The sequence below is a fragment of the Myotis yumanensis genome, unplaced genomic scaffold (genome assembly GCF_028538775.1).
Source record: "Myotis yumanensis isolate MYYU_CA2020_CCGP unplaced genomic scaffold, mMyoYum1.0.hap1 SCAF_2, whole genome shotgun sequence".
Classification (NCBI taxonomy): Eukaryota; Metazoa; Chordata; class Mammalia; order Chiroptera; family Vespertilionidae; genus Myotis; species Myotis yumanensis.
The window spans coordinates 160,335,086-160,347,146 of record NW_027223753.1 but is presented as its reverse complement, the minus strand read 5'-3'; the positions used below and the strand labels follow the sequence as shown (position 1 = coordinate 160,347,146).

Genomic DNA, 12,061 nt, shown 5'->3' with positions numbered 1-12,061 from the left:
CCTTGAAGAAGGACATCAGAGAGCCATCTGCATCTCGGTTTCGAGGCACCTTTGGTCCTCACCACTTATACATAGGAAGGATTTTGCTGGACAGACTGCTGACAAGCAGAAGACCCCTTAAACAAGAAGTTTCCTCTTGGAGTTTCCTGCTCTTTACCCTCATTTATCTGGCCTCTGGCCTCTTCAGGGGCCAGGGCATAGTTGGCATAGTCGCTGTGACCAGGCCTTGTGCAGGAGGACAGCAACAGCTGTCAGAGCATGAGCCCGAGCTGCGCCCACCCTACCTCTCTGGAGACAGAGGCCCAGGAGAAGCCCCGAAAGGAGAACCAACCCGTGACCAGGGAGGCCTTTGTCTCGCCACTCCTGCTTAGAAGCAGAAGCTGTCAGGCAGTCCCTGGAACACTACCCCTGCCCTGGAGAATGTCAGGGGCTCTACCCCAATCCATATGGTCCTGTGGGCTTTGGGGACCCTGGGACCAAGGATTCCCTCTCTCCATTAAAAACTGACCCTGTACAAGGCGCAGCCCACCTCTCTGGCTTATTGACATAAAAAATCACAGAAGGACAAGATCGCACACACCTAGTCTTTGTAAAGAGGTGGACGAAGGCCAGGACTTGGCCACCCCACCCAGGCCAGCTCAGACCTCCAGGGCTCCTTGCTCCGTTCCTGCTACGCCAATTCTGAGCAGCGGCCATCCCCTAGTACACACTCACAGCGCAGACTTCTGTGAGGCTGGCTAAACATGCACTGAACACAACCTCCAGAACAAAACAAAGCCTCCCCTTCCCATCACTGCAGAGGCACCTCCCCACCCCACCGAGCTAAACCTTGCTCCTGGGGAGCATGTGTTCTCTCCAAAGACTTCAGTGGAAGTCTTCACACAGAGTAAGAGGGGTTAAGCAACTCCAGTTGGTAGCATTGTCTCTAAGTGTCTAAGTGGGTGTTAAAATGAGTAATCAGGCTGAGTCTGTGTCAGAGAAGAGCTGCAGCAACTGAAAAGGAAGCAGCGTTAGTGGATAAACAAGAGATGGCAGGGAGGTGGGGGTGGGGAGGGGCAGAGACAGCTGCTCAGACTGGATAGGAAGGGATGGAAGGAGACACCGATGGAGACAGACAGAGAGAGAGGAGTACAGGGTCGAATCCAGACTGGGAAGCAGGAAAGTCAGAACGCATGGGATTGGCAGATCTGGGAACGGGAGAAGTGTGCGGCCCTAGCCAGGGCAGGGGATGTGGCCTGGGCCACAGGTAGAAGAAGGCTGATTTGAGGAAGGGAATGCGTATGGCGAAGGAGCAGAATCCAAGGGCAGGAGAAGGGCGCGGGGCGGGGCGGGTGGGGCAGCGGCTTGGTGATCACAGGACAGCACCTGCAGGTCACGGGCTCTCCACACTTATGTTCACTGATGTTTTCCCATCCGCTTCTAAATTGGATTTGGAGCAAGGAAAATCTCGGTGACATCGGCATCTCATCTGGAACAAGCTGCATCAACCCACATGTGCCAGCCTGCCGGTGTCCTGCAGAGCGCGCTAACCTGGCACAGCCAGCCCCCTCCAGCCCGTGGGCAGCCACCGTGGACACCGCTGCAGAGGTGGGGGAGGGGGCCTTGAAGCCACAGCGAAGGGAGACTAGGCTTTGGGAGGGGAGAGGCGTGACGTCACTGCTGATAGAGGCACAGACTAGCTGTGAGGCTGGTCATCCTTATTGTGCTAAGAGCTACAAACTTCCACTGATATTTTGCTGACATGCGCTCGAGAGATAAGACTCCCTCAGGTCCTCCAGAAGAGCTATTTGTGCTCTCTGCCCTTCCTTCTCTCAGAGAGAAGCTGCCAGACTTTTGGCATCCATTCAGATCCAGCTCTGCTGAGAACGAGGGAGGTAAATTTACCTTAAATGTCACAGCTCGGTTATATTCAGTGTGAAATGCACCGTCCCTGTCAAAAGAGAGAACAAGGTGTTAACTACAGGAATGGTTGTGAAGAGACCTACCTTTGGTTTCCTGCAGCATCTTAATAAGATTCAGCTATTGAACAGAGTTCAAGATGTTTTTAAATGAAATAACTGTAAACAGGAAAAAAAAAATCATTCCGGGATAAAATTGATCTACCTAAAATCGCTGTGCACTGAGAATACCAATGAAAGCTTTCAGCACTTACTTGGAAATTGGAAATGACCACGTGTACTTACTGGTAATGGAATAATTCGACCTTTTTGTCCTTTGGGCTCAGGTCAACTTTCATCTTCTTGCACAATTTTCTACTCTCTGTGTCACTGAAAGACACAAACGCCGGGAACCATCGGTAACCTGTGGTCCTCACAGAGGTGTTGACAGAGTAAAATCTGCTGGTAGCCTCCGAATAAGGCAGGTAACTTGGACTTCTCCATAGCGAGAGAGGACCTCACTGGAGACGGATTCTCAGAGAACCGGAGGGAGGAGAGCACCTGATGCGAGGTGGCTGATCAGGAAAGATGGGCCAGCAGATGGGGAGGCTGTACCACTGGGTGTCAGGGACAACCCAGGGAGGTCCAGATAAAGGAAGTGCCCCAGAAGCTTACGGGATGGACAGCCCATTCTAAGAACAAAAATACACGCAGTATAGATCAGTGGTTCCAAATCATGGCTGCGCATTACAAGCTCCTGGGGAAGTTAAAAAATACTGATTTCCTGGGCCTGCCCAGATCATTCCTTCAGAGTCTTTGCCTGGGGCCCAAGTACGTTTCTGTTTTTCAAGCTCTAATGTGTGCCATATGCCACCTGCTATAGACCATCTGACCAGGAAAAGAGGAAAACGTTCTACGATGCTGAAAGCATTATGACATCTGACCAGGTACGGACAAAAGCCAAAAGGAGAAAGGGGAAGCTTCGGTGAAGGGCTGGAGTCTGTAATCTCGCCCTCTCGCAATTGTAATAAAAAATGTCTGTTGGGTGCCGTTCACTGTGTACAAAGTGTGCAGGCACCATCTCCTCTAGTCCTTCCTGCTAGACTCATGGGCCTCAAAGTGTGGCCCCTGACCAGCAGCCCAGCCTCACTTAGGAACCTGTTAGAAATACAAACTTTCATCCCCCTCCCAGACCTTCTGAATCAAAACTCTGAGAATACTGGTGTTTCTGGTATTGTTTTTGTAAAATATTTTTATTGGTTTTTAGAGAGGAAGGGAAAGGGAGAGAGAGACATTGATGTGAGAGCAAAACATTGATTGGCTGCCTCCTGCATGCCCCTACCAGGAATTGAGCCCCCATATCAGCATGTGTCTTGACTGGGAATCAAACCAGCAACCTTTCTGTGCACGGGAGGATGCCCAACCAAGCCACACCAGCCTGGGCTGCGTATACTGTTTTAAGGAACCTTCCAGGTGATCTGATGATGCCACCATCCTGCACTGGCTCTTCCTCTTCCCAATTTCCAGGTTTGGCTTCCCCTGTGCCCTCCACCCGCCCCCTCAGAGACCTTACCTGCCCTCATACACAACCTCACCACACTCAGCCAAGTGTGCCCAACAGCCAGCCAAAGGCAGCCAGCCACCCCATCCCCGCCCCTGCTCCTTGCTGCAGGGCCCTCTCCCCATTCTGCGTGGAATCAGTGAGGGTATGTTGGTCACCCAACCTCCACTGGTCTCTGCTGACTGTCTACGCTGCATGAGAAACTTTGTTCTGACAGCCACCTGAGGGAAGTCCCTTCACCTCCCACCTGTTTACATACCTCACCACCTTCTACAGCCATCAGCTTCCCACAGCTGTGCACCAGCCCCAAAACAGATGGACTAATGACACCATTCAGCTCAATTCTAAAAGCAACGCTCTTCAATGCACAAGCAGAATTGCGGGGCCTCATTTTAAATGTAAATATACGATCTGCCATTCAGGAAGCATGGCCTTTCCCTCCCCACTCAGTCCTGTCTGTGGCGGCCATCACAGTGGCCACTGCAGCTTGCGGCCTCAGGCCTCAGAAATGCACGATGAATCCAAAAAGGAGAGGCTAATGGCATTGCGATGGCTGCTCCTCCAAGGTGGCGAGGGCATTTTAAAACAGGGAGTCCAGAAAGAAGGGATAAGCTGGGGTGGGAAGGAGACCCAGAGAGCCGAGGGCATAGCTCAGAAGGCCACTGGAGGGGCAGCCCGCGGCATCCTCGCTGGAAACTCTACCCTAAAGCCTCATGGGGTTGCCATACCCGCCTCCACCCACTACGGCTACCACAGTCTGGTCTGCCCAATCTGCAGGCTGAGGTGAAGCCACGCTGACAGGCAGCAGGTTCGATTGGGAAGAACTGTGTCTGAGGTGCCCTTTCCCTGCCTGAGTTAATTCCCCAGAAGAGAGGGCTCGACTCAGGATGCTGACAACTGCTCACTCAGCACTTTGCGAGGCCAGCTTCGTTCTGCTGCGCTCAACTGTCCCTGTGACCACCTACCGTCCACTCAACTGCAACAACAAACAGCGTCAGGAGCTGGAACCAAGTCCCGGTGGGCCCACCCTGACACAGCACCCAGCCACGCCTGTGGTGGGCACTCAGACTGCAAGGCAGCCTCTGCAGGGGAGAAATGCCACCCCATGCTGGCTCTCTCTTCTGCCAAGTTGGCAGCCGCTTCCTGTGACTTTCATGAAGCAGAGAGAGGAGTGACAGGGCTCAGAGTCATTGCAACCCAATCCCTGCCTGCCGGGCTGACCCCCTCCCTGGGAAAGTCTGCCGCAGCCTGAGACCCCCGTGAGCCCAGCAGGCTTAGGAGCAATGCTGCCAACCCACCAACCAACGTGGCTGGGTGGACATGGGAGGCCAGCGGTCCTCCAGCCTGTTTCTCAGTGTGGACCCTGCAACCTGTGGCCCCCACTCCAGTCAAGCCAATCACAGCTCTGTCTGTGCCACAGGACTCCTTGTTGCAGACTCCACATAACCCTCTTCCCTCCTTAGGTTCTAGACACTGACCAAGGATTCTCTCCTCTCCCCTGCCCCTACACACACACACACACACACACACACACACACACACAAATGCAAATGCACACATTCTTAGAGGGGTAATGGCTTCCTGTCCCCTCTGAGCACCTCTGCCACCCCCTCCAGCACTCCCTTTCCTGCTGTCTCTCTCTGCCATGCGTCTCCACATCTGGTAAATGCATCTCCACATCTGGCCAATGTGTGCACTGACTGTCACCCCATCAAAAATGTTTGCTCCATGAGGGCGAGGGCTTTGTGTGTTCACACTGTTTCCCCAGGGTTACAACAGCAGCTGGCACAGAGCGGGCCCTCTGTAATCACCCGAGTGAACGAGGCCCTGATTGAGGCTGTCCTGCCACTGCTGGGAGGAGCCCTGCACTGCTGGCTTCCTGGGGTCTGGTCTCTGTCCGCGGAGCTCCAGGAATCCCGCCAGGTGACACTTCCTGATGGTGCTCTCTCAGGTCAGCTCGCCTCCCTCTGACAGTTGTGTGTGTGTGTGTGTGTGTGTGTGTGCATGTGCGCACTAATCGTGCAGTACAGGCAATATAAGTCATAAGAGTTCAAGAAGGAGAGAGAAATTACCAACCTCAGGGACTTAGAAGGATCTTGGTTGAGAGATTAGACACAATTAATTGATCTTCTGGCTACCTCCTGCTGTCCCTCCCTTCCCCTGCCAGGGACTGAGCCTCTGGAGGGGGGAGGAGACATGAGCAGGGAGCAAGGGAATGAGATGCTTTGCTGGAATGGAGAGGGAGGCAGAAAACCGCCATGCATCACGGAGAGTGGACTGGCCGTGCAAAGGGCCTCCCTGCCACTCTGTCTGTTGGGAATGCAGGAGCCCAGCCTCCCTCTGCCCAGTTACTCACCCACCTCCCCTGGCTCTCCTCTACAGAGAATGTGGACAGATTTCAGAGGCCTGTGCACACTTTGCACACTTCCCCCCTAACCCTGGCCCTGACAGATGTGTGTGCATAGACATTTCCTTTGAATTTGCTGGGGAGTGGCTGGCTGGGAGTGCGGAGTGGCTGCAGTGGGTGTGTGGAGCCATGCTGATCATCCAGGAGGCTGGCCACGCCCTCTCCTGGGGGTCAGACCCAGAGATGAAGGAGGCGTGAGGGAGGTGGGAAGAAATGGGTACTGGAGGCAGGCCCACCTGCCAGCTGGAGTGACTGATGGCTTCCAGATCTGGCTCTGCCATTCGCCAGCCTGTGACCTCTGGCGGGCCTTGGTTTCCCGAGCTGCAAAATGTAGGAGTTGGGCAGGTGAGCTGAATGGAGCCTCCAACTCCTCTATGGGGTCAAGTATTACTAACGCACCAAGGAAGGCTGCCTATATCCTGATGGATGAACCAGGAGCCAGGACCCAGGACAGAGGTGAAGACTCAGAAAGATCTGAGCCTCCGTCATCTCTCTCCCAGCCCCCTGACCAGATCCTCACTCCTGCTCATGCCCACACAAAGCCGGACAGCCTCAGCAGTGGGGAGAAAGCACACCATACCAAGAACCTGGCCTTGGCCCCTGCCTGTCTTGGCCACCCGGTACCCTTGGCTAACACAGCCTTCCTGGGTTCCATCTCCCCATCAAAGAAAGGGGACATCTCTTTCTCCCATCTACCCCATCTGATGTGGTGGGATCCTGAGCAGATGGGCCTGTCACCCCTGAGGTTGGTGGGAGAGGAAAGGTAGAAAGTGCCCTCACTTCAGAGACATAAAAAAATGGGAGCTAAGGAGCAAATGAGCAAGAAATACTGTCAGAGTGACTTCTAGATGCCGAATACCAAGGGCAATATGAACGGATGTAACTGGAGGACACGGGCGGCAGACAGAACAGTCCTGGAACAGCTGGCCTTAACCTTGGGCACACCTTGGTGGCCAGGTAGCGCTCTCTGATGAAGGGGCCTGCTGCATACAGCAGGGATCCTCCCAGTTCTGGCTGTCCCTACCTCAAGAAGGCACCGGGTAAAGTATGAATTATGCAGCACAGCTAGTAAAAGTGATGGGAACAGAGGGAGATAAGTGTGCCTTCTCCTCCTGCACCTGCTTCCCCAGCTCCTCAGTGGGGGACGTGCCACCCCAAGGAGTGCCCACCAACGGGCTGGGAAGTGTCTGAAGACACATCAACACAGCTCTCGCCTGGGAGTCTCCTCTAACGCACAGTAAGTCGTGTTAAACATGCTTACATAGAAAGGAGCAAATGCTAAACTCAAATACTCTTTAGAAGAAAAGCTAAGACTTCAAAATATGTTATGCACATGGTGGCAGGCCCTAAATCCTGGGTCTGGGAAGGCAGCGCTGCTCCAGGGGAAATAAGGCAGATGGGAGACAGAGCAGGGGAGAAGGAAACTGCGGTTAGGTAATGACCTTGACCCTCAGAAAAGAAAGCAGTGAGCAGGGAGAGGGCAGCCTCAGCCCGGTGAGAATCCGCCCTAGGAATTAGCATCCCAGGCCCACCTCCCGCCTGCTGGCCCTGGCTCAGCTGCCCAGACAGCAGCACTCGGCCAAGGCCGAGCCCGATGCCAGGCTGCGGGGCACGGAGGGAATACCAATTCCCTCACACACACACTCTTAGCCAGACAACCACCAGCAACCAATCTGAGTGTGGCTGCTGAGGCCTGAGCCAGGAGGTGGAGTGAGGGGCAGGGAGAGCTGACAGATCCCTGGACAGAAGCCACACACCCTACAGACATCTTACAGCAACAAGTTGCTGGGGCTGGGAGAGGACCCACAGGGAGGGTTTTGTGTGCCTACAGGCACGTAGGCACCGGTTGAGAGGAAAGCGCCAGAAAAGCGAGAAAAAGAGGGAAAGAAACATTCACACAGAGAAGAGAGGAGGGAAAAGGTCAAAAGAATGGGCAGCAGAGAAGACAAGAGGTGGTAGAAACTAGTAAGGGACAGAGAACAAAGCAGGAAACAGGAGAGAAGCTAAGAAGGAAGGACTGGAAAGGTTTAAGGGGCAGATACCCAGAATGGGGAGAGACGCAAAGGAAAAAAAGGCCCCCAAAGACTGGAAGACAAAAGACTTACACACACACACACACACACACACACACACACCCCTGCACACCAAGTCTGGCAGCTTCTGGGAGTTTCTGAACTAGGCTATTTAGGGATGAGCCCGGACTCAAAGGCAGGCCTCCTGACCTGCAGGCGCACAAATTCCACTGCACCCGGCACTTCTTCAGGGTCGGAGCCAAGCACGCACAAGCCAGGGCTGACTCTCAAGCCCAAAACTTCCTTCAGAGGCACCTTCACAACCACCAAAGGCTCCTCAGCCAAGGAAAGGCTGCTGAGGAACAAACACACCGGTTCCCCCTCCAGCCTCTTGCAAGTCCTGAACAGTCCTGCCCAGATGAAAAGTAACTACAGCAGCACAGGGTCTCCCCTCTTAATTCTATTCCAGAAAGAGCTTCCATGGAGCTAGGAAGAAGAAAGAATTATTGTCTCATTTAATAGACGAGGAAATGGACCCAGGGTAACTGTCCTATCCAAGGTCACGGAGCTAGGATGCAGCAAAGCCGACCCTTCAACCAGCCTCTGCATCGTGCCACGCACGTCCTGACACCTCTCACCAGAGTTCTGTCTTCCCTCACCCTCCAATGCCCCCGTTCCCTTCACCTACTCTTCAAGGGGGAAAAGCAGAGGAGGCTGTTCCCTCCTGACCTTCCTGTCACCCCACTCCAAGCCCTGGTGTCCCCATCCCAGCCTCTGACCCTTCGCTGGCGGGGCAGGAGGCAGAGCTGGAGAGGACGGGAGCTGGGAACCTCAGAGGGCCTGGGGAGGGAGGGGCGCTCTGGCTGCCCACCTGCTAGTTAACAGCTGCCGAGATAAAACGCGAGCAGACGTTGGCTTGGCCCTGTTCCACCTACTTACTCCACTGCAGACGGCAACAGAAAGCGTTCCTGAGCGCGCGTCTGCCCATCCCCAGAGCGTCTCTTTCAGATTCATAAACACAGACTGAACGCATTTCGGACAACAGCGAGAGCTGTCATCGCAGGGCTCAGGAGTTATATGGTCGGGTCCCCTAATGATTTACGGGGCACGTTCGGAAGTCTAGGAGCGGGGGTGGCTGAGCAGGAGGGCAGAGCCAGCTGGTGCCCTGGGAGTCTCATGTGACACTGGCCCGTGAGAAGTGCCGCCCAGGGTGGCCTGCGAGGACCAGAGCCGAGTTCTGTCCGTGGGTTGTTCTGGGAAGATGTAGCCGTGCTCTGCCTCTGATTTCAAACAGATACTCCTGCTTCCAACATAATCCATTATAGCTCCTCCATCCACCTACTTCTCTGAACCATTTTAAAAGCTATTTAACATTTCAGTTTACACTTCCTCCTACAGGGATACGTGGAGTGCCAACTACGTGCATGAAACAATCTATCCCTTTGTCTTAAGGTTACCTTTAAAGCTCTGAGGCGCCCTCTCCTCCTGTTTTCATTTAGCACATCGGTCACAGGATTCTTTCTCCCATTGCACTTACACATGTCTCCGCATGAGTCCTGCGTTCTAATCGCCTCTGTCTCTCTCCACACTCTAGTCCGGCCCCATTTAGTCTTGCCCGTCCAGGGAGCAGAGCAGGACTGTGCCTGCCCGGCCACCAGCCAGAAGACCCCAGGCAGTGCTGGGCCCACACCACACCTGCGAGGAAATCCAGGGCACTTTAAAGACCTGACACTCTGAGGGATTTGCCCCAAACTTGAACTCTACCTCCTCTGTGAAGCTTTCTCAACCTTTCCAGACAAAATTAACACAGATAGCCTCCATTTATAGCATCTTTCACCTGGACTGTAGTCTGCCTCCTCCTGGGACAGAGGACACCGCTATTCTTGAGGGGGTGGGGGGGTGGGGGACACGATACTGTGCACCCCAAAGCACACAGTAAGTGCTCGGGAATGTCTGCTGAGTGGACCCAGGTGGATGGAGCAACATCAAAGCTCTTCTGCCCCTTCTGCCACCTGCAAGCCTCACAAGACCCCCGTGATAAGGCCTCATTGGGCAGAACTGGCATCATCTTCAGCTGTGGAGAGTCCGAAGCACCTGTCCTCTCTAATAGGCTTTGGCGCTTTGCCAGTCACAGAGTGCACGCCTGGGGAGCTACTGGAGACAGCGACACACCTGGAAGACAGAAACACTTCCAGGCCGGGGATGGACTAGAATTCACCAAAGGCTACAATCTCACCAATAGAGCAGTGGTTCTCAACCTTGGCTGCACACTAGAATCACCTGGGAATCTTTTTAAAATCCTGGTTTCTGGGCCTCGTCCTCCAGAAATTCTGTTTCTTTGTTACTAATGTTGTGGCCTCACCCCATAACAAAGACAGAATTTCCGGAGGATGAGGCCCAGAAATCAGGATTTTTAAAAGATTCCCAAGTGATTCTAATGTGCAGCCAAGGTTGAGAACCACTGGTCTAGAGCAGGGGTGGGCAAACTTTTTGACTCGAGGGCCACAATGGGTTCTTAAACTGGACCGGAGGGCCGGAACAAAAGCATGGATGGAGTGTTTGTGTGAACTAATATAAATTCAAAGTAAACATCATTACATAAAAGAGTACGGTCTTTTTATTTTTTTCAGTTTTATTCATTTCAAACGGGCCGGATCCGGCCCGCGGGCCGTAGTTTGCCCACGGCTGGTCTAGAGGGTAGTCTCGTCCATTGAGTTGGTGTTTCAGTAAACCTGGAGGTGTGAGGCCAGGCATGCGTGCATGTGCACATACACACATGGCTTCAGCAAACACTGCTGGGCTAACACGTCGGCGGGTCTTACCCGGTGCTCTGTCAAAATAGGAATCTCCTTCAGTCCTCTCCAGCCATTGAGGCCATGAAGTTCATTTGCCAAACAGCCATTTAGGACTCAGATTGCAGGGGAAGAAGGTTGCACTGGAGTGGAGTCCATGAAAGCTCACTTAACCCACAGGGTAGTAGCAAGGCTTGTGACTCAGGCAGGGTCAGCTACATCCAAGGTTAAAGACCTTTATGGGCCGCCCAGGAAAAGACCTGCCTCTTTCCAGCAGAACCCCACCTCTTCCCCAAACGAACTAACCGGAGTACAACACCCTTGAGTACGATTCTCCTTTCCCCTCCTCTTCCCAACTCCATGCTCCTGACAAACCCCAAGTCCAGGTGAGCAGTGGCTGGACAAAGAGGCTCTGGAGACACCTCTTGTCCTCAGTCAGAAGGACATGTAGACGCTGCTACCTGCCAAGTGCAGCACAGTGCCTTGCATACAGCTGGCGCTCAATAAACGTGTAAAGGGCAAGCCTGTTCTTAGCTATCTGTTTTCCTGTGTTCATTCACTCTCTGCGAGTCTTTCTGTGCTTCTGCCAATCTACGCCAACTTGGGAGCTAATGATATGACAAGAGGTGTGTATAAATATATTCCCAGCAGCAAAGCACTGAACACAGAGAGATGTGGAAATTATTCCTAATGATGGGGAGGAAAGGGAACTGAGCACACCCTGCACTCCAGCTTCCACACTCAAGAGAATCAGGGGAATTCCACCAACAGGCCCTTCCCCACACTAAGAAGTAGCCTCTTTCCATGGGCTCCCTCCCGGGGGGCGGCACTCAATTCCGACAAGAAAACCCCTGAGAGGAAGAAGGTCAGGATAGAGGAAGAGGGGGAGGAGGGGAGGAGGAGGGAGAGGAGCACACGGCACTGGGACAGGTGGGGTAGGGATGGAGACACGGCTAGAGGAGAGAGCTGGAAGGACTAAGCCACCTGATTCATCTAATAGTGTCACCTTGGAAGCCAAGGCAGCAGGCAGGTCGGCCAGCTGATTCCACCACTTCGGGCCGCAAGGAGAGGAGACCTCTGTTACTGGCCTGGACAGGGGTAAAGCCCAGGTTCTTGCTGCCGAACACCCTCCCGCACAAGCAAGCTTGTGGGTCACCCTGAAAATCACCTTGCCTCTCTGGGTACCAAGGCCCCATCTATAAAACAAGGCCCCCTCTGCCACCAACAAAATCAAGTGACACAGTAAAACGTAAAAGCTCTCTGGAAGAAGGGAAGACGGACAGACAGAGGGAGAGCCAGAACTGCCTCCTCCAGGCCACAGGTGACTCTGCCAGGCTGCCAGGGAGGTCCTTCCGCAGCATCTCTCCATCCCATCCTCTCTTCAGAGTATTAATCAGAGACAAGTCCTGGCC

The 12,061-nt window shown here is 53.7% G+C and overlaps 1 protein-coding gene across 1 annotated transcript in view; it reads right to left on the bottom strand.

Annotated features, from left to right (window-relative positions):
* PDIA5 (protein disulfide isomerase family A member 5) overlaps nucleotides 1-12,061 on the bottom strand; it is an 83,699-nt gene that overhangs the window by 47,399 nt on the left and 24,239 nt on the right. The window contains exons 4-5 of the mRNA XM_070406346.1: nucleotides 2,184-2,267; nucleotides 1,885-1,930 (exon numbers count right to left, since the gene is read on the bottom strand). Of these exons, the coding sequence (XP_070262447.1) occupies nucleotides 1,885-1,930; nucleotides 2,184-2,267 (130 nt within the window). The remainder of the gene's footprint in view (nucleotides 1-1,884; nucleotides 1,931-2,183; nucleotides 2,268-12,061) is intronic.